This window comes from Apodemus sylvaticus, chromosome 10 (genome assembly GCF_947179515.1).
Source record: "Apodemus sylvaticus chromosome 10, mApoSyl1.1, whole genome shotgun sequence".
Taxonomy (NCBI): domain Eukaryota; kingdom Metazoa; phylum Chordata; class Mammalia; order Rodentia; family Muridae; genus Apodemus; species Apodemus sylvaticus.
The window spans coordinates 80,614,840-80,637,374 of record NC_067481.1 but is presented as its reverse complement, the minus strand read 5'-3'; the positions used below and the strand labels follow the sequence as shown (position 1 = coordinate 80,637,374).

At 43.3% G+C, this 22,535-nt stretch overlaps 1 protein-coding gene across 8 annotated transcripts in view; it reads left to right on the top strand.

The window, feature by feature from the left end:
• Nucleotides 1-22,535, top strand: part of Ebf1 (EBF transcription factor 1) — a 388,236-nt gene that overhangs the window by 1,431 nt on the left and 364,270 nt on the right. For 5 of the 8 annotated variants that reach the window (XM_052196588.1, XM_052196587.1, XM_052196585.1 and 2 more), the window contains exons 2-5: nt 1,107-1,263; nt 1,845-1,908; nt 2,603-2,658; nt 13,658-13,731. In XM_052196588.1, the coding sequence (XP_052052548.1) occupies nt 1,107-1,263; nt 1,845-1,908; nt 2,603-2,658; nt 13,658-13,731 (351 nt within the window). The other 3 variants (XM_052196589.1, XM_052196590.1, XM_052196591.1) reach the window with 3 other exon arrangements.

Here is a 22,535-nt window from a genome sequence, read left to right as displayed (position 1 = left end):
CCCTGCCTCTTTCATTGCTGGCCACCATCTGGGCTTCGGGAAAACTTTGTGGGCCCAGGCCTCATCAGACATACAGGGTGTAGAAGGAGACCGGAGAGTCATTCCATCTTTCCAGTGTTTTGGGGGAAGGGCTAGGGACAACTGTCCTGTCCTGTTTCCATCCCCGCTGAGCACAGGGTTGGGAGCGGTTGATAGTGAGAGTGAATTGGGTAACGAGGCTGGAAGCGAAAGTGTGTGTGTGTGTGTGTGTTGTCCGATGGTGTCCTGCAGTTTGGACTGTCATTGTGGTGCCCCGCCGGGCGTCCCAGTCTGCAGTCGCCGGTGGATCATCTCAGCCAAGCAGCCTTGGCCCTTTGGGTTTCTGGAATGTGTGGGGACGGTTTCTCAGAATGGTGAAACTTGGCAAGACAGGTCTTTTATTAAAAAAAAATTAAACACAACAACAATAACCACCTACAACAGAAAAACAAAACGCCCCAGTTCCCTCTCCCACGGCGATCGATCATTTCTAATAGCCGCGGGTCCCAATTTCGGACCTTTCTCCTCTTGCTTGTGTTTGTCGAGAAAATTAGCGTGCTGAGGCCGGTACCGGCAGCTGGCCGAGGCTAGGGAGTTTCCTGGAGGGTGACTGCTGCAGCGGGCAACCTAGCATGGCTACATTCATTTCCACCTGCCCACTTACTTGCGACATTTGGAGGCGTAGTCGGAGCCCATTCCCACGCCCTGGCCTTCGAAGTAGTAAACTGCGCACTATCTCTTTAAACCCCCTTTTCACTTCACCCACGGTCACGTTTCCTCTCCACGCAGCGCGCTTCAAGTGGAGTAAAGATTGTAGCGTTTCATCTCACACCCCAAACCCAAACAAAACTTTCACACCTCTGAGTTCTGATGACCTGCTGTCTCTGGAAGGGGAGGACAGGGACATGAGTGGCATTTGTGCGGTTCGTCAGCCGCGCTTGAGCTCCTGATGGGTCATGGAAGGAGCCCAGGGGATGTTTTGGGAGCAGAGAAGGTGGGTGTTGGGGGGTTCGCTCGCGCGTCTTGGGTGACAGGGGCATGTGGGACACAGTCTGCTTAGCCATCTAACTCTGCGTCTTTGGTCGCAGCGGGGTGGGTCTGGCCCGGGCTCACTTTGAGAAGCAGCCGCCTTCTAACCTGCGGAAATCCAACTTCTTCCACTTCGTCCTGGCCCTCTACGACAGACAGGGCCAGCCCGTGGAGATTGAGAGGACAGCCTTTGTGGGGTTCGTGGAGAAGGAAAAAGTAAGTGGGCACAGCGCGGTCCCCGGTAGTCCCGGGCTCAGAGAGCAGGCCCAGGCGCCTTGGAAGCCGCCTCGGTGTGTGTGCAGAGCTTTGCTCACACTCCAGTCAGAGCCACCCCTCCCGCCCCCAGCTACTTCCCGCTCTGGACGAATCCAGGCTCCTGGGACTCAAGGTCCTGCTCCAGAAAGTTAACATGGAGACCCCAGAACTGGAGAGATTCCAGGCAAAACCTAGCGGAACCCTACTTGAGTCTAGCCTTGGGAGCCCGGAGTGTGCTTGCTCTCAACTATCAGATAATGTATTGCTTGCCCTCAGAGGGCCCAGGCTGCAGTTCTTAAGCTCTGGGAAGAATCTCACCCATGTGCATCTCACAGAAATTTCTGGAATAGTAGGAAGAAAACAGATTGGGATGAGGGTTGAGAAAAGATCAAGTTTGGCACAATTTCTATTACTATTGGGGCTGAACGGCCTTACAGGATGGGGGGGGGGTCCCTATTAGGGAAAAGTTGCTTTGAAGTTGGTGCACTCGCTCACGGAGACCTCTCTCTTCTCTTGTGTCTTTGGGCCTTGCTGCAAACCAGGAAGCCAACACCGAAAAGACCAATAATGGGATCCACTACCGGCTCCAGCTCCTCTACAGCAATGGTGAGGCTCCTGTCGGGTCGGTGCCAGCACCCTGGGGCTCCGGGTCAGGGCAGGGGTCTCACGGAGCTCCAGGTGGACGAAAGCCCCCCAGCGAAGCTCAGCCGTCAGCCACCCTCCAGGTGAACAGGCCTCTCCGAAATTTCATCCTAGGAAGTTTCTCACCTGAGGAGGCAGAGGGGCGGCTTGGTCAGCCCAGAGCTGACCAGAGGCCACTTGGCCCTGACAAGACCACTCGGTTGTCTTCCTTTTCCCCTTCTTGAGGCCTGTGTTGCTCGGCCAAAATTCCAGGTCGCTTGGCTCCTCGGTTTTTTTGGGGGGTGGGGGTGGGGGTTAGGAGTGGGGTGCTCCTGATGGATTCAGGCAGCTTTAGAATGGCTCTAGTCTGGGAAGGAAGAATGACCAGGTTGGGGTGGGGTGGGGTGGGGGTGTTCCCCACCTCTTTTCTAGCTCCAGTGCTTGGAGGAGGCTGGCTTCTAAGGGGGAGTATTTGATCTAGGCCGGCAGATCCTTTCTGGATTCTGGGAAGGAACGTCCTGGCTCTCCCCCTTTCAGGACAGCAGGAGTTCCCCTTGGTCTTGGCCCCTTTGTGTGCAGTATTTGTTTGTTGCTATTGTTATGTGTATGGTGGAGTTCTTTTTTTCTTTCAGGGCTTATCCCCCCCTCTCTTAATTTTCCTTCCTCCCTCCACCCCCAGGGATAAGGACTGAACAGGATTTCTACGTGCGCCTCATCGACTCCATGACAAAACAAGTAAGTGTCTTAGAATTCCACACTGAGGGGACAGACGACTCTCTGGTCACCACATTTGCCGCAGTTCAAAAGCCGGCTGAGCCACTGAGAGATGACTGGGACCCAAACTCTCGAAGCCAGGGTGGCCCTTGCAAAGTGGTGGCCTCGCAGGCCTCTCGGACCTTTTCTGCTGGAGGCTCACAGCCTCCCTGGGAAAGCCAGGCCTGGTGATTAAATCCTGGGGTGCTGAGTGAAGGAAAAAGGACCTAACTTCCTCTGGCTTGCTTGGCCAAGGAGCCCCAGGGAAAGCTGAAGGAGCCGTAGAGACAACCCCCTCCGGGAGGCAGTGTGGACCGAACTTCTGAAACACAAACTAACCAGGCCTTCCCCAAGGCCCAGGCCTGAGGAATTGGTGGGTAAGAGGCAATTCTAGGAATGGAGCTGATGGAATTTGCAAATGAACTCTCCACAGATTTTTTTTTAAGGCGATGGTATTGGAAGGTAGTTGGAAGTGGGAGCCCACAGTTGTTCAAGGGTATTTTGCAAAAACCCTCCTGCTTTGGCCTCCAAGTTTGGCTGTGAGCCAGACAGCTAGCTTTCTGTCTTAAAGGTACATGGACTTCATTTTCTTAAGCTTGCCAACACACGGTGTCAGGCAGTATACATTAAGGTTGAGTTATGTTTTAAAAGATACAATTATGAGCCGAGCTGGAAGTGAGGCTTGACATCTTAATGAGGCGCAGGAGTTTTGTTGTTGTTGTTGTTTTGTTTTGTTTTTGTTTTATCTACCCCCTTCTTAATTTTAAGAAAAAGTATAGTTTCAGAATGAAGTAGCTGGTTAGTTAGTTGAAGTAACAACAACAACAATGATAGCTTTATTGAGAGGGAGGAAAGAATTCAAAACAAAAGGAAAAGTTATGTATTGTACAGCAAACAGCAATTTAGTGCAGGGTTAAAATGTGTTTATTTGATTGTCATTTTAAATATTCCTTTTAAAACAAGGAGGAGTGTTCTTCCTTCACTGGTTAGAAAGTTTGGAATTAGGGTGTTCATGCATAATTAGAAATGGCTTTAGATCTGCCTACCTGGCTATAATGTGCAAAATACACATTAATAAGCTGTTGGGAGTTTGAGATCTTAGTAAGAAACATTTAATACCAGCTCATGTTGATTATCATGTTCATATTTATTGTGACGCACATGTAATATATGGAATTATGGATTCGAAGTATACTTTTAAAGTGATAAGTGCCTAAAGAAATTGCTATCATGTTATTTCCCTTAAGTATTTTTGTCTCTGGAAGATTGTGTTTATTTCGTAGTTGACAGCTCAGAATAAATTTCCATTTATTGTTCTAATTACAGTTATTTTCTTGAATTCTTTTGATTGCTACATAGAGTAATTCTCTTTCCTTTGGACACTGAATTTTTGATTTTTTTTTTCCTTGCTGAGCAGAAGCACAAAAAATACCTTGGTTTAGTGGGTTTTTATTGTTTTCTGATATCAAAACAAAATATATTAGGTTGAATTTTGTTTTTCAAAAACAGTTTCTGATATGATGGATATCATTTCTTGCCCTTCTAATCAGAGAGGAGTGAAATGGGGAAGCCAGAGGGAGAAGCATGAACCCTAGCCCTTAGTCCACATGCATTTATTAGGTTTTACATTTAAAGAGAAAAGGCACCCACACCAACAAACCATACAGGGCCGATGCGTTTGTGTAACATTGGCCACTGAAACTGCAGGCCGAGCTATGAAAAGCTCTATTCCAAGGAGCATAAAATTGGAATATGTTTGGAGAGATTGTTTCTATTCGACTTAAATCTCCCCAAAACTTTAATTCCTACCTCCCTAAACAAATATTGCTACTAAGAATTGATTTTTTTCATCAACAAACTCTCTCATACAAGAACAGTGGAAGGATTTTTAAAAATATAAGGCAATATGACAAATATTTTATTAACAGGGCCATAGAGCTTTTTTTTTTGAAGCTACAGCTGAAGGTATCTTTGTATGTTGATAGCATCATAAATGCTATGGGGAGGGAGAGAGGGGGAGAAGGTTCACTTAAAGAAAAATAGCAGGTATAAGAAAGTCATTTGCCATATATTACTAAAAGTTTAATAAGTGCATTATATAGTCTAGTTAGGATCAACCTGAAAAAAATTTAACCATTCTCTAAGTTGGTAGAAAAGTATCAAGACAAAAGGCATTTTAAGATGGACCCATTTGCCTTCAGCAGAAGGGTTGGGTAACCGCCCTTTCTATAACTTTCACTTTGAAAGGCTATCTGTGTCCCTTATACAGTGCTTGTCATTTGATTACATGCTGCCAAAGTTTTGGAAATAGGCTACCTTCTTATGGACACAGTTAATATCATACACTCCAAAAAAAAAATTAGCTTCAGAATCATGTTCATATTTAGCTCCGGAAGTGATCTCCCTGCAGTTTGAAATTATTCTATGGCAATTAAATGCTCAGTCTGATTTAAATGTTCTAGAAGTGCTGCTTCTGTGTAGCGGCCTGTTTAACCAGCAGGAGTGACAGAGGCCAGCTGATTAAGTGGCCACACTGCCCTCTGCAAAGTGCTTTCTGATACGTTTTCAGATTTTGATATTCAGAGTGTGGAGCAGTACATAACAACTGTCAATGTCTAAGAACACCGGAGCTGTGGAAAGAATACCTGGCTACCGTGAAATCTCGTCTCCGTCGTTTGGTGACCCCAGCCCTTTCCATAGTAGACATGTGCCTCTGCACACGTGATGTCATAACCTCGACTCTCAAGCTGGGGTTGACATTCAGATGGTGTCATCAGCCAGTCACATGCAAAAGTAGCTGGGCTCCAGCTGCACAGGTTGTTCCTCATTTTGAGTGCATCTAGCAGCAGTCCTGAGACCCAGATAGAAATTTACTCAGTCAACCAAGATGTCTGAGGATGACTGTGTTTCACACCTTCCTAAAGTGTCTCATTAGACTATCCTGAGGAAGGATTCCTAATTTTGGGCCCTACCAAGTACGACGGACTCTCATTAGGAGTTAATGTAGAAGGGCCTGAGGTCCATTCTCCTATCCCTCCTTTGTAAAACAAAGGGTATAAAATATAAAAATTTGAAAAAAAAAAAACCCAACAAACAACAAAACAACAGCCAAATCAAAACCTGTTTAACTAGAAAAGAAATGTCTTGCTTTTGGGAAGGGTTGTTCAAAACCAAGTTTAGCTGGCCTAAAAATAGATTGTTTTTGTGTCCTTGCTGTTTTTGGTATTCTATTAGTGAGCATGCAAAACCCTTAGGATCCCGAAGTTTATGGCTAGTGCGTCCAGAAACAGTGTCAACTGTAGAAGCTCTCATGGACCCGGATGGGGACGCCTGAGGCGTAACCTGTCTCATTTCAGGTTTTGCATGTCTGATTTGAGATGTGATGTACTCTGTGGCTCGTTCATCGAGATATCTATCTTTAAGTAGTTAATAAACACAGGACTAATTCATTTCTTAGACTAGTTTGCCTGAAGAGTGAGTTTTTCAAGTGATACTTAATAAAGAAAGAAAACCCAACCTCACGTTCCCTGCCCCCAAACCAAAGTGTTTTCTCCCCTTATTTCATCTATGTATTTTTGAGAACAGAAGTCACGTTATGTTTGGATGTACAGGTTTAATGGTGGGGGAGGTGGAGAAGGGGTGTGGAACCGTGTTGATACACTGGGGCGCCGGGACAGTAAAGGTTGTCAGATTTGTTTCCTAGGTAGCTTTCTTTATATATTTATTATGATGTTCACGACCCTTAAAGTTGTTGCTTTAACTTTATTTTACTCACACTGATTGTTTCATTATATTCTACCATGGCTCTTTAGGTTTGATTAACTACTCTTTTGGCTCATTGGTAGATACACACTATGTTTTTGGCATATCTATAACTTCCTAAGGAATTTACCAGGCCAGCAAAGAGGCTCTTTCATATACCCAGGGAGCCAAGCGAGAGAGGACAGAGCAGGTTTATGTCAGGGACTGTATTTCAACAGCTTTCTGTCTCCTTTGGTAACATGTCAAAAACGCAGGTGATTTAAATTTCCTTGCACATAGAGGAATGAAGAAGTTTGGAATTTTTATGCATGATCAGGACCTGTGTTTGGGAAAATGTAAACTCATCACAGTGGAAAATGTGTTGTTTGGAGTCTGGGGGTGAAAACAAAGCTGATGGTTTTGGAGAGCTTGCCGGAGCCAGATGGCCTAGTACTTCCCCAGTCTGGCGGCCCAACTGCTCCCTCCTGGATAATATACAGCCATTTGTTCGGGGATATTTACGCTAGAGCTGTTTCCATGTGAATGTTTGAACAGCATTAAAAACGAACATATTAGTCGGGATGCGTTTATAGAACTCATATGGCTGCAGCGACAGCCTGTTATCTGTGTGTGTCTTGCTGGGGATGAAGATTGTTTGGATGTGGACATGGGTGAATTGTTGACATAGGTTTTGTAGCAGGGAAAATTGGGTTTTAGCTAGGAATTAAAATATATATGTATTTAGAATCAAACTAATGGGAATAATGATTGCACCTAATTCAAAGTTCTGCTGTGAAAATAACTGTGTTCTGCTATGATCCATAACTGCATAGGCCTTAAAACAGTGATTGACATATATTAAGTATACAATAAATTAGCTATTCTCTCGATTTCATTATTATTGCCTGACTGAGTTGACAAAGTCAATTGTATCTACTAACGTAGTAAGTGCAGTTAACTATCCAAGTAGAATATTGTTTATTACTTCTAGGAAAAAATGTAATATGAAATTGTTTGAAATATTTAGTCCACACCCAGCCCCAAGGCATTTGAATAATAGGAGGGCTTTTAGATCTTCAAGACAGAAGAGATGCAACAGAAAGTCCCCTGCACTGGGGACCTGCTTGCCTTTTAGTCAGGGCTGTGATGTAACCGAACAGCATAGTGAATATGATATCTTGCCTAACTCAGTTCTGAGCTGAAATTACATCTTTGCAATTTGTTCGCCAGTAGCCAAGCTGCTACTTGAGGCAAAATGAGTTTTGATTTTACTCTACTATTAATGTTAGATTGCTATTTGACACAATTGTTTATGAAATGTCAGATTTGTGGTGTTTTCTTTGGCATGGCTTAATTTTTAAATAGGGTTCTTTCACCTACTGGAAACAGGACTATATTATGTAGCACTCTTTTTTTTTTTTTTTAAATTTAAACGAAAGGCTGTGGAACACGGTGGGTGAATGTAGTAATTACTGTGCAGTGTGTTGGTTCTATAGACATTATTATTGCTTTTTGAATAGCTCAATTATTAGTAATTTGCTATCACTGATAGTTTTTATTTAGAAGGTACTCCTCTTTTGGTTGAGGAAAGCAGTTTTTATATTTATGTCCCTTTCTCCGAGGTGACAAATAGACTTTGCTTTTTGTTTTGTTTTCAGAAATAGGAGTATCATTTTCAAGGTTATTGTTTTGATTTATGAGAGAAATTCACGTTTCTTTTACCTCTCCTCTCCCTTCTTCTTCCTTCCCTCCTTATTGCAAATCGGGACAGCTTCCTAATGAGAAAAATGCACATTCTCATTGCTTCCTTGAATGTGGTGTGGGAGAGAAGGAGTTAAAACTATCAGAAAAGTAAACAAAAGAAAGCAAGCTCAGCTCTCTGAACTTCTGTGGGCATCCCATTGAAGTATGATCCTGGTGTGTTCGCACAGAGTCAAAGTGGGTTTTTTTTTTTTTTTCCTTTTGCTGTGTGGTCTTTATCCCAAAGTAAGTCTCAGTGAACTTTTAAGCCTCAGCAATATTTTTGAAAAGCTAGGGATAAACTATGTTTCAAAGATGACTTTTAAAACAGTGGTCACTGAGGCAAGCGTAAGACAGGGATTGACTGATTTTCCAAAACTTTCATACGTTGACTTGTAATTAACCATTTGAAATGAATGGAGTTTTCTCTTCGGACAACAAAACCTGTTTTTCTTTGAGATTATGAAAGTTTAACAATGCCCGTGTTATTTCATTTTTAGTTAAATATATATAATATAATATAATATAATATAATATAATATAATATAATATATATATATATGGTTCAAAAAACAATCTGCAGGAACATGCATTTGCTTCTGCCTGCTTTTTATTTTCTGTTAGAGGCTGACATTCAGAGAGAGGAACTACTGACCTATCAGAAAGTCAGGTCTCCAAATTGGACGGGTTTGGACAACTTAGCTCTTAGTAGCACCAGGTTTTGAAAGTTGAGGTGAAGTTCCTTCTGTTTATTGTTTCACAAGCCTCCCTGTCCAAGCACCCCTCCTGCCTCGAGGCACTTGTTTGCCCTTAGCAGGGTAAATATAAACAGTATTTTCCTCTTGATACTATATCGTTTGCCTCGGTGGTTATAAAGCTCAACGTGGTTCAGCCTGGATTGATTTATTTCAATAATGCATTTTTATAATTTCTCCCCCTCTGCCTCCCATCGTAGTGGCAGCGCCCCCATCCTCACTTCTGATAAACACATTGATTTATTTAAGCCAGTGCTGTCTTTGTCGCTTTCTCTGCTCACCACCTTCCTCCCCATGAGCAGACGTGTGATTTACTGTGGAGGATGACAATGAGCCTTCTTCTCAGGCTCCATTGTCTGTATCCTAAACCAGCTGTCCGTTAAAATGGTTTCACTTAAAATAGTCAAGGCTGTTTACATGCCCTTGGGATCTCCCAGCTGATCTAACCTCAACCATCTTGTCTCCAACCCCACAGAAGCATACATTTCAATTAGAGAGAAGCTGAAGACCCCCGTACCCCCAAAATTGGTGTTAGAAGATGCCTATCCTTGGGGGTGGCATATAGCGTCTGGATTTGCTCAACTATGAGCCAGTCTTGCTGTGCACGCTAAATGCACACAGTAGAGATGCTTTTAGTAGAATAAGCTGGAGTGGGAACTTCAAGGCAGTAGGGGAAAAAAGTCCAAAGTCTGTCTTAATGTTACTGTGACACTGGAGCTACCCAAGTAAATCTATCATATCTACCTGTACCTGGTCCCATCTGAATATTCATCTCTGGACCAATATTTTTATCTGTGTTATGTTTGTATGTGCATACATGCATGCATGAGTGTTTTCCTAAGTCTTTTCAGTGATAAGAAAACTGGGTAGAGTCTGGCGGGATTTCTGTCTTTGAATTGCACAGGAAATCTTGCTCCCTTAATGTGACAGTGCAGTTTACTCCAGGGACGGGAATTTTATCCTTCCTATCCCATGGTAGACTTCCACTCTCTTTTACTGCAGAATTTTCTAGAAGCAGGTACTTCTTTTTCCGCCTCTATACCTTGAGAACTCTTCTTATTCTAACTGGGCACAGGGGAGAGGAAAGGCAGAGAGAGAGGGAAGGCAGAAACCTCAGATTCCAGATCTCCCTAGAGTTCTTAATTATTTCCGAGCAAATCCAAACCCTTGGTTTCATTTTTCTATGCTTGATTTGTAGAAAGATTCTCTGTTTTGACTCCACCGCCAGAAGCAAAGTGGTAGCTTGGTATTTGGTAAAGAGATGCATTATGGAGGGACTGGGCCTTTAACAAGTGATGTTCAGTTACCAAGGAGAAAACACAGGACTTCTGGGAGTCCCTGTCATCCATTGCCTGGGGGAGTCCTCAGTGGATTTGCCTTGAAGCTTATTATTAACTGGATATTATCATGGCCTTATTCATTTCAACTAGCAGCCTTTGTAATAATGATGTTTATCTCATCTAGAAAGTTTCAAACGGAGATCTTATGTAATTAATGTGCCTGCCACGCCCCCCAAATAACATCATTTCTTCTATCTGCCACCTCCCTACTCCAGCACAGAAAAGTTTTCTAGACCTGTAAACTGACTTATCCAGTTATTATTATTATTATTATTATTATTATAGCAAGGCAAACACAGAAGCTGAAGCAGAGGTTATGTAGAGTTTTAGGAGAACATAGAACTGCTTGAGTGATAATAGGAGTTAGCAGAAATGCATCATTTGAATGTTTTTTAGCACTATACTTGAAATCTAATTGGTAATTTACTGTTTTCTTTCTTCCTTTATTGAATTTTTTTAAAACAGTGATTGCAGGAAATAAAAAAGACACATAAAAATATTAAAATTATTTATTTTTTAGTTTGTGTGCTCAAGTGCACACACATGCTCACATATGTGTGAGGGCTCAGGAATGTCACCGTGTATGTGTGGAGGTCAAAGGACAATTGTCGATTCTTTCTCTTCACAGTGTAAATCTCAGGAATTGAACTCAGGCCATCAGGCTTTTTGGTAGACATACTTCTGAACCATCTCACTTGCTTCAAGTTTTGGTTTTTCAGAACATTTTTTTTTTTTAGATTTATTTATTTATTATATGTAAGTACACTGTAGCTGTCTTCAGACACCCCAGAAGAGGGCATCCGATCTCATTACGGATGGTTGTGAGCCACCATGTGGTTGCTGGGATTTGAACTCAGGACCTCTGGAAGAGCAGTCGGGGCTCTTAACCGCTGAGCCATCTCTCCAGCCCTTTTCAGAACATTTTTAATTAGTGCATTTTCTCGAATAAAGCAACTTTTAGGGCATTTGAAAAAGTCTTTTAAGAATCTTGGCATGAGGGCCAGTGAGAAGACTCAGAAGGTAAAGAGGCTTGCTGAGCAAACCTGGAGACCTGAGTTCAATTCTCATCTCCACATGACGGAAAGCAACCAACTTGTACATGAAATTTGTTCTCTGACCTCATACACCACACCACCCCACCCCCCCACACACACAGTGGCACATGCCCTCCAAATATGATAAATAAATATAGTAAGAATAAAGGAAGAGTTATGTATTCACACTAAAACTAGTGACTAAAGATTTGACACATCAAAGGTCATCAACATAGTGCAAGTTATTGACCCAGAAAACAGTTGTGATATAACCTTACATTGTGAAAAGCTAGCCTGTGGTCACTGGTAGATAGTGAGCATCGCTCTGAGAGAATGGTCAGAGTATGCTCTTAATAGACTTGTGAATAAGTACAACCAGGGGTCAGAGGGAATTCAGCATCCTGCTGTGCTGGTGTCCGGCTTTGAAGTCTAAGACAAGCTCGAGAGTCAAACTAGAACCCAAACTGAAGGGTATTCTACAAAGTAACTGAAGGGTATTCTACAAAGTGACTGAAGTATTCTACAAAAAGTAACTGAAGGGTATTCTACAAAGTAACTGAAGGGTATTCTACAAAGTAACTGAAGTATCCTACAAAAAGTAACTGAAGGGTATTCTACAAAGTAACTGGCCTGTATTTTTAACAATGCCAATGCCATGAACCACAACAACTGGAGGATATTCTGAATGAAAGGAGACATGACAGCTGAGTGTGGTGATTAGTACAGGATTTTCTTTCCCTGTAAAGGACATTATTAGGTAATTGGTAAATCTCAATAAGGTCTGGAGATTAGATTATTCTATTGTATCAATGCTAATTTTCTGATTTAGATAATTGTGCTGTGATTATGCATGAAAAAGCCTTGTTTTCAGGAAATGCATGCAGCTATATTGAGGATATATCTGCAATTTGCTAAAAAGTGATTTAGGGGAAAAAGAAAAATAGGAAGCAAATTTAGTAAAATGCAAACGTTTGAGGAATCTGGGTAATGAATATCCTATCCTGGACTTCTAAATATATTTTTTTCAATCATTTTAGAAGTCTACAGTTAAAGTAAAAACTATTTATTTTTAAATACAAGGTTACCATAAAAGCTAGCCATAAAAGATAGTTTTGATGCACCAATAACCAATGTTAGAGATGTATGCTTTTTTTTTTTGGCCTAATCACTTTTCCTTCATTTTAATTTGTTGTAAAGTTTGCTTTTCTCTGTGTTTAGATACTGCAATCAGGTCATGACCCATGGATCTGTCTACATTGGGTCTTAAGTCATAGTGGTTCTGTCTCCAAGTTCAAACCATAGCACATGAAAGAGAATAACAAGTTAGGCCCAGAAGTCCTTTTATGCACCACATAATAATAAGAATAATCTCTGGTTAATTTAAATAGTTTTGTCACTAAGAAACTGAGGGTTCTGTGAATGTGTGAAAGTAATTTTATTAACAATTTGAAGCTGTGTTATATTAGTATTATGCAGTGATACAGTGTTAAGTGAGTTAAATGTATGCTCATGCAGAACCTCCTTCTACCAATAGCATTGTATGTCTCTTTGGCTGGGATAGTAACCTGTAGACCCAAGCTTTAGGTTTTGGGGAACTTGGTGGGTATCCCAAAGCAAAATGTGATTGTGTTGCAAAAAAAGAAAAGAGAGCAAAGCGCCCTGTGGCTGGTGGTTGAGGGAATCCAGATTTTGAGAGTGAGATGTAATTCTCTGCTTAGGGAGCTGACTCTGTGATTTCATACCCCCACGCAGCAGCATATGCTGGCAAGGGCTCCCATCTGGGCGGGTGTACACCCTGCAAGAGCACTTGCTTTCAGCCTCTCAGTAGGAAGAGGGGTTTTCCCTGGTTGAATCGCTTCAGAAATGACGTAGTCGTGCATAGACATATAGCTGTTCCCAAACTTGATTCCTGCTCCTCGCCAGTAGAACACTAACCGTGGGGGCTGGGAGCAGCGTGGACGCAACTGTATGAGGCTGGCCGATCAAACCCACTCAGCCTCTACATATTTGAAATACAAAATATTGCAACCTCTTCAGCCTTCTGGATCTTCCCTCTTTATTGATTGGGCTTATTTTTATTCTGTATTGAAAAGAGAATTATGGTCGTCTTGACAACAGATGCCTATCACATGCTCTGGTCCAAAGATGGGCACAATGAGGTGGTTGATAGGGTGGAGAGGATCATATCCCATCCCACTCAATTTGGGCTGATCTGGAGCAATGTGTCCTGAAATAATCAGCCTAGTGAGGCTTTTTGCTTCTAAAAGTTAATTGGCCCCTAGCAGGGCGAGGCTGCGGAGAACTGGATTGTTATCCATAACCCTCTGCTACTTGCTTCTATTTTTAGCTAAAAACATGCCTTTACTTTCAGGCCATAGTGTATGAAGGCCAAGACAAGAACCCTGAAATGTGCCGGGTGCTGCTCACACATGAGATCATGTGCAGGTAAGAAATTCTCTCTCTCTCTCTCTCTCTCTCTCTCTCTCTCTCTCTCTCTCTCTCCCTCTCTCCCTTCCTCCCTCCCTCCTTCCCTCTTTCTCATTATTGAAGTAAAGATGAATTTAGATCACAAACCTAGGTGAAATCAATTCCATTGGGAGGTGGGGAATATATATATTTTGTTTTTGGTAAATGGTCTAGAAGAATTCTTAGAAGCTACATTTGGTAGTGTCAAGGATCACAGCGGTTCTCAGTTGTTTATTACATTTCATCTCAGAGAGACATCAGTTTGCATTTTGGTTCCTCACCATTAATGGCCACAGAGCAGTGACCTCCCTCATCCTTCCCAGTGGAGTCAAAGGGAGCACAATCACCCTTTTGGTGACATTTGCTCTCATCTGTATGCTAAGTAAAATATGAGTTCTCTTGAAGTCAGCAGAGGCTTCTGTTTGGGTCAACTTGAAAGTTACACTTCCTCCTTTTGAGTTCTTCTACTTAATATACCACTTCATGCCTGAGCTTAAGCTGGTCTCTCTCTCTCTCTCTCTCTCTCTCTCTCTCTCTCTCTCTCTCTCTCTCTCCTCATCCTCCTCCCTCTCCTCTCCTCTCCTCTCCTCTCCTCTCCTCTCCTCTCCTCTCCTCTCCTCTCCTCTCCTCTCCTCTTCTCTTCTCTCCTCTTCTCTCCTGCGGATGGTCTTTTAGTAATCCTGTTCATATCTGAACTTGAAGCTAATATTTCTTGGGGATAGTGATCTTTGGGGTTTTGGGGGAAGGAAAGCGAGAAGGAGACCACAAAAGGTCTAATAATTCATGTTCCTCACAGATGAGTCTCTTTCTGTCGTGACCATTCTGAAGTGGCACCTGAGACCACAGTCCCCCTCGGTGGCCTCAGCCAGGCCTGCCCAGGAGAGGGACAAGGGCAGCCTTTTAACTTGTACTCTTACTCCTTGGAAAATAACCCAGCATTTTGCTCCCAACATCTCCCAAGTAATTGAATAAAGCAGGGAGGTGCCACTTGACATCAGAGGAGAGTTCCTAATTGCTTTGTTAGCTGGGCAGGCTCTCTCTGGCACAATATGCATTTGGCTGCTGAATGTCATTGACCAGTCTGCATGGGTCTTCAGGTGCCATCTGGGCATGTGTGGCCCTTACCTGCTGCTCATGAACTCTTGGGGCAAACAATCTTACAACTCTACAGGTGGAAAGAGACTTGAAAGGGCTTTGTGTGTTTTTCAAATGAATTCCCCAATATTAACATTTGTATCTATAAAAGTCCTGGTTTTTTTTTCCTTTATAAAAAATACATCTGATTTATAGTCCTAAGATATACAAGAGTTTCACACATTTTCACTTCAGTGATTTGTAAAACCTGTTAATTACTCTAACAACCAGGTTGTATTTTTCTCTAGACTTAAGACAGTAGCAGAACACTCCCAAACAGGGTGGGAGTCCTTTATCAGTAGGAAAAGTGAGTTTTACCTTGGGTATATGAACTAGATATAATCTAGCTGAGTAGCACCCTTTTAGAAGGAAAGGAGCAAAACCCATTTTGAAAGGCAGTAAAGCATAACCTTGTCTGTGTTACCATTTCCCCAACCACTGCTCTGTTATTTTAGCCTTCTACAATTAACATGCCATTAGACTGAACTCTCCATGTAGAGCTGCCTGTGACTGTAGCAAAACAGGAAACAGGAAGATGGATTTCCATGAACAGGCCAAGCACTATCTATACATCATCGATTTGCATTTTGTATCTGCATATGTTTGGATTATGCTGGAGAGAATTCTATTCTTGAACTACTTAGAGATATATTATGCCTCTCATGCACAGGGCCCCCTCTATTAATGCAGTTTATATTTTCCTTGTTTTTAAAATTCATTGGTCCAAAGTGCTTTATTATGCTGGTTGGTGTGTTTTACAGCTGACATTCCCTCTATTTTTCAGAAACATAAAAGTAGCAAAAAATAAAATAAAATTCTCAAGCCCGCGGAAGGCAAATGACGCTGTTTGTACCGAGTGGCTAAGAAGGAAAAGCCATATTCCAAATGTCATCTTGCTAATGTTACAGATTACTGCTTTCCCGGGCTGCCTATAGATGTGGAAGGGGTACTGTTTGTTTACAGGCTACCGTGACCCCATTACACAAACCTGTCATCCATTGTGTGGCTAACAGTCTTTTAAATTGCAAATCTGATGCTCTTTAGGGGGGCTTTAGGAAAAAAAATCTCACTTTCCATACCATCCTATTTCTCTTGATTTCTTGCCTGTTGTAAGTGGAAGTTGGGATGTGCTGAATTTGCACCAGGGGTGCAAATGCAGCCTCAATTATAAGCATAAAATTAGAATCTGTTCACCATTAATCAGCCTGGCTAATTGCGATGCACCACCATTAGCCATATGGTGTGAAAGACAGCTCGCTCTCCCCAAGATGAAATCTCTTCATTGCAGACATGAAATAGTGAAGGCCCTGGATTTTAAAATAGCTTGTTTTAGATATTTAATTTCTAAACAACTTTCTGCAGTGCTTTCTATCAAAGCTAACGGCACAATAAAACTTTGCGTTGATGTCACAAAGGCTGTACGTTTATAGTACACTGGCTATGATGAAGGAGACAGAATTTCGATCCACAAGAAAGGGCTTGGTGCACTCTGTTCATTACAGGCAAATGGAAGGGAAAGGGAAAGATAAGCAGGGGACAGTCCAGTCTCAGGTGCTGTAAATTAAGAAGGGGGAGGAGAAGGAGAAGGAGAAAAAAAAACAAAACAAAACAGCCCATTGTGTTTTGTGGAAAAGGTGACCCCATTGTGCGAGAAGGCTAAAGAAATTACCATCATGCAATTATAATTATTGACACTCAGAGACAAACCCTCTTTGATTTGAAGATGTGGGGCACTTCTGTAACATTATAAGAGAGCCTCCTCTGCCTCTTGGTGACTTGGAATCTATCACACCAATCACTTGTGGTGGTGAAATTCTACAGATAATATGGCTCTGTGAAACCTTTCATTTACTTTTTTTTTTTAAGAGTAGGATTCTGTAAGGGGTTTGCTTATATGAGTGTCCTGACTTCTGTGCTTCAATGCAAATGAAAACTATGAACTCAGCTTAGCAGGGGGACTTGGTATCCAGCTCTCCAGTAGATTTCAGGCAAGTGTTCTTCATTCCCAGTACCCAGGGAGATGGCAGGCCAGGGGCACACTCCTAAGGAAGGTGCTTGCTTATTTTATTTTGTAAAAGAACCATGATAATCTCAAAGCTAGCCTGCTTATGTGATAGGATGTTTTTTTCCTTACTTGTTTCTGATTTCCTCCTTCAGACTTATTTATGTGTGGCTTTCCCAGGGAAGCACCTCTGGCCCTTGGCCCAAGTCATAACCCCTTGTAAGCTGTCCAGAGCACCGGGTGCTTTTAACTCCATAGCACTCCCTGTCCTTGCAGTGACACCTACTCTCAGTCTTTCTCCAGCCAAGTCCTTTAAAGGGCAGGAAGTGACTCAGTTTACTCTGGGCCTCAGCTGTCTCATTTGTGAAGTGGGGTTTTTAATGCTATCCTCATAGGGTGGTAGTGAAGGTTAAATGCTGTAGTCCCTATAAATTCTTACCTCAATGCTTGGCAGAGTCAGAATGGAAAGCCTGTTATGATTTGAAGCAGTATTAATAGAAGCAGTAGTAGAGAACTCATCTATGCCTAACCAAGTATTTGGTACCTTGTTACTCCAAGTAGTTGATGGTAAGAAAGCATTGAAGGGAGGTTTAGTGTCTATCAAAACCTAAATGTACCTGGTTCCCTATAGTTGTAGTGATTATGTATCTTTATTGTTAGTACCTACTATGTGCAGAGCCTTGTGGGATTTAGAGTAAGAAAATTTCATGTCATAGTAGGAGAGCTTGGCATTGGAAGCTTTAAGCAGCTAATTAGACATGCCTGGGCAAAGGTTTTGATGTGATGTTGGGTTGAGGTAAAGGACTCAGGATGGAGAGGAGGGAGGAAATGTTTGTAGGTGAATAATATCAGTGGGGGGAGAGAGAGAGGAGAGGGAGAGAGAGAGAGAGAGAGAGAGAGAGAGAGAGAGAGAGAGAGAGAGAGAGAGAGAGAGAGAGAGAGAGGATGAGAGAGGGATTTTAGAGGCCTCCTAAAGAAGAATTTGTGGTCTAGGCAGGGTTGCTTTGTGGAGGTTACAGCTGAGCAGACTTGTGGCCTGGAGCTGGGGAGAGGGACTTGGTTGAGGACTTAGAAGAGAGGACTCAAAGATCCCATTCTTGAGAGGAATGATCATATTGAAAAAGAAGGTCACACCGCAGATATAGAAAGGATTTTGAGCATATAGGGTTCAAAGAATGAAAAGAAGCTGTCAGGGTGTGTCAGGGCAGGGAAATCAACCACAGGAATTTTAGGGCCAATGAGACATGGGTGGGCACAAGGAGAGAAAGCCCCAGGTCACCAGAGACTCAGGAAGTAGAGTCATGTAGGTACCCTGAGTCTCATCTCAGTTTTTATAGGCTCACATGGCACAAATTACTGGCTACTCTTACAGTAAGAATTCTGATCAGGAAGGACATGAACTCTAGACAAAGGAAGGAAAGCTACACAATGCTTACAAACATGGAGCAAGCCAATCAGGAGAAGAGTGCCAGGTGTTAACCCGAGCAGTACGCAAGGCCGAGAGTGCCCAGTCAAGGAGACAACAGGACTGAAGGCTTGAAGGTTGAGTGTTCTGAAGACAGGGAACTCTGTGAGAGGATGGCAGAGGCCAGAGCACTCAACGTAACCCATTCCTTCAGGATTTATCCCCTTGGTCAGTATTAACCAGACTGTCCTGGTAATTCACATAGCGCATTCTCTAGACACTTAGGATGAGAAGGGTAGGAATCATAACTTTTACTGGGATGCCCAGTTTAGCAGGGAGTGGTTGCACCTCTCTGTAATTTCTGTACCTGGGAGGCAGAGGCAGAGGCAGAGGAGGCAGAGAATATCTGTAAGTTTGAGGCTAGCCTGTGTCAGATAGTGAGTTCTGGTCCAGTCAGAGCTATGGAACATGACTGTTTTTTTTTCCTATATATTTTATTTATTTATTTACTTACTCACTTTATATCAAGATAGAAGTCCCCCCTCCCTCTTCTCCCCCCAGTTCCACCTTCACAATGCCCTCCCTCCATTACCAACTCTCTTTCTCCTCAGTTTTTAACTGTTCCCACCCAAATGGCCCGGGTCTCCAGTGGCAAGAGGCTCTACTTACAGGGCTTGAGATGAGGCTCTGCAGACTCCAAGGCTAGGGAGCATTCAGATGTTTCCTGCCCTGATTTATGAACTTGTGAGTCAGCTCACTAGAAATCTGCCATCTGTGTTAGATGGCTAAGGGAGGGACTCCTAAATCTGCCTTTTCCCCAAGTGTGCAGTGGGAGATACATGGTCCTGCTGGTGAAAAGGTTGCTGTTTGGAGTTTCCAGTGCACATAGCCCACACCAGGTGTGGGGGGGACCTACTGCTGTGACTGGCCACATGGCTGTCCTGTCATTTGGGTTGCAGATTAAAAAGAGATGCAAAGCAGGCATCTGCCTGGTTTTTGGGGGGAATCTTGATCATGGGCAAATCAAATTAGGGAAATCCAAGTGCCCTCAGTAGATGCCTGCTGGAGGAAGCATGTGCTGAGCCCATGCAAGCACAGATGGCAGGACACTGAGAGTGGATGGGGGCTTCAGGCACGCTCACTCGGTTCGCTTTGACCAGCATGGTGGTTTCTTTTCCTGGTAAGTGCTTCATGATGTCATTTATGGGGTTGCTTCAGCACAAGCTCTCTGGACGTTAGTGATTTTGGTCTTTGAGCCTGTCCCTCCCAGTCAGTGCTTCCTGTCTTGGGTATAGCAGAGTTCAGTGCCCACCTCTCCTTGTTTGACTTCAATGGATAAAAATGAGTCAGGTCCGACCGAGGTGGAAGAGTTGTCACAGTAGACAGGGCTGAAGGGCAGCTCTGTTTATTTGTTGTTGTTGTTGTTATTCGCTTTACATTCAGATGATCTACTTCCCGGTCCTCCCCTAGCACTCCCTCTCCCTCCCCTTTCTTCTGAGAGGATAGACCCCCTTCCCCCTTCCCCCCTGAAACAGCAAGTCTCTGCAGGGCTAGCTGCGTCCTCTCCCAGAGGCCGGACAAGGTAGCCTGTTTAGGAGAATGTATTCCACAGGCTGGCAGCAGCTTTAGGGGTGGGCCGTACTCCACTTGTTGGGGGGCCGACATGAAGACCAAGCTATGTGTGTGCTGCATATGTGCAGGAGGCCTAGGTTCTTGGGTTAGTGGTTCAGTCTCTGAGAGCCCCTGAGGGTCCAGGCTCGGTGATTCTGTTGTTCTTCCTGTGGTGTTCCTATGCCCCACCTGAAGGGTAGTTCTTTGCTCTGCTTGGCTCTGGGAAGCTACTGGTTAGTGGATATCCTCTCAGCCTCGAGATCGGGAGTTTGATTCCTAGGAACCCATGTGGTAGAAAGGAAGACTCAGCTCTTGCAAGTTGTCCTCTGATCTCCACATGTACGCAGAGACGCGCGCATGTGTGTGTGTGTGTGTCTACACACAGAGATAAATAAACAAGCAAAGATGTAGATAGATGTGTAACAAAGCTATAAATAAAGCTTCCTTCTGCTTGAGATCGGCTTTTACTTCTTTTAGTGGGGAAGCATCCCTGTAACTCAGAGCAGAACACCAAGAACAGAAATGAAGGGTGTCCCTCCCTCCATCCACCATCTTGTCTAGGCTTTTCTAGATTGATCCTTAATGTTCTTAGGAATTTATTCACAAGTCAGTGTTTGAAATCCAACTTCTTTTAGTTGCCTTTGCTGCGGTTGGGTTGGAGAGCTAAGAGTTTAGGTATCTGTCTTTGTAAAAGTCAAACTTGAAAGACAGATGATAAAATTAGGCAGTGAACAAATGTGAAGCTGAATGTGGAAGTGTGAAGAGACCAGGCAGAAGCTACGGAGCTTTGGGGTGGCCAAGCACTGAAGAACTTTGTTAAGCACTGGAGACTTAAGTGAATTGTGGGTGTGTTCCAGACTTGTGAACATTTCTCTCTTCTCTTCCTTCTCCTTCACTCATTCTTCCAGAAGTAGATTCATACTGTCCATACTACTTTGTAACTTGATTTCTTAACTTATAATGTAGACATCCTCCATGAACTGTGTCAACTGTAACTTTGTTCTTTTTAGTGTACAGAATTTCGTAAATATAGATGTACATACACACACTTGCACTTCCAGCTATACCCTCACATGTATCGCATGTACACACATGTCTTTGCACCTGTCTTGCACATCCACACATGTCTCTGCACGCCTCTCTCTGTTTTCACGGATATGGTAAAATACATGTTGGAAACAACTAAGGGAGGAAGGATGTCTTTTGGCTCACTTTTCAAAGTGTTCAGTAGATGATCGTTTTCTGTTCCTGGGCCCATGGTGGAGAACAGCTGATCACCTCCCAAAGGCCAGGAAGCAGACATGGGGACCTAGGAATGGCTCACAGTAAGGTGCTGCCCCCAAGCACATGTCCCCGAGACATACTTCCTCCAGTTAGCCTCTAGAAACTCCAAAAATAGTGATCCAGCTGGAGACTTAGACTTCCTAGGAGCCTGTGAGGGACATTGCATGGCCACATCTTAACTGTCTCTGTATCTTAGTGGGATGATATTGTAGATACCGGTGTGTTTCAGGGAATGCCGACTCTATGGTGTGGCAGTGTTTACATCGTATAGTGTTTACAGTTACAGAAACCTGTTTAAGCTAGTTTTAATATTATGTATACACCTTTCTTTCTACGTGTGTAGTGACTTCCATTGTTCTCTCTTCTGTCTTCTTGACTCTGCCTATTTTATTTCCAGTCTGTCTCTTTCACATACCTGTGTTTGAGCTCCTTGGAGTCACAGCAGATAGACCAGGTTTCATTCCTCTTCTCATCAGGGCATCTGTGCTGTGGAGATGGGCACTATTCAGAAGCTGAAATACATCTCTGGGGCCAAGTGTGACATTTGGAGGAGGCACTTTTGTGTGTGGGTTGGGACAGAGTACACAGTGCCTGTCTAGGGAGTCAACTTTATTATTATTTTATCTGTGTTTCCCCAGTACAGCATACATATTCATAAAGTTGTCCATTAACATTCATCCATTCATTCAATCATTTATTCACTGAATCATTTAATCCTGAGCTCTGATAATCTAGCTTAAGCTTTATATATTAGGTAAGTGCTAGGGACAGTTTCTACATTCACGATATATATGAATTAGCAGAAGGGGAACATGGACTGGGGAAAATTCCCAACCGAAATGCCTCAAAACATAAATAACAGGTTGAGCTTCATGGTAGAAGCTGCTGAAGAGAAAAACACCAATGCAGATTAAAAGAAATTAAAATTAAAAATATGCAGAATTTTAAAAAATCCAATTTAGATTAAGGATAAAGTGTCAGAGAAGCCAGGGGACCTACGCCGACGTCTGAGAGGCAAGGGGAGTGGCTGAAGAGGAGCTGCCCATCAGAGGCCTGCCTGGCCCTGAGGTCTGATGGGGTATGCCATGTTGGAGGGATTACAACAGGCCCATGAGTGTGGAGCTTGGCGAGCTGGCAAGGAAGGGTGGCAGGTCAGTGGCCTGGCATCATGCCATGGCATGGATTTATTCAAAGTGCAGTGGGAAGCTGTTCAAAGGTCTTAGACAACGAAATGGCACGGTCCCCTGGCCATTGCAAAAAGGTCATAGAGATGGGACAGATCTATTAGATGGAGTCAAAGTGGAGACAGCAAGATCAAGGGGGAGGCTTTGCAGTACCTTCAGAAAT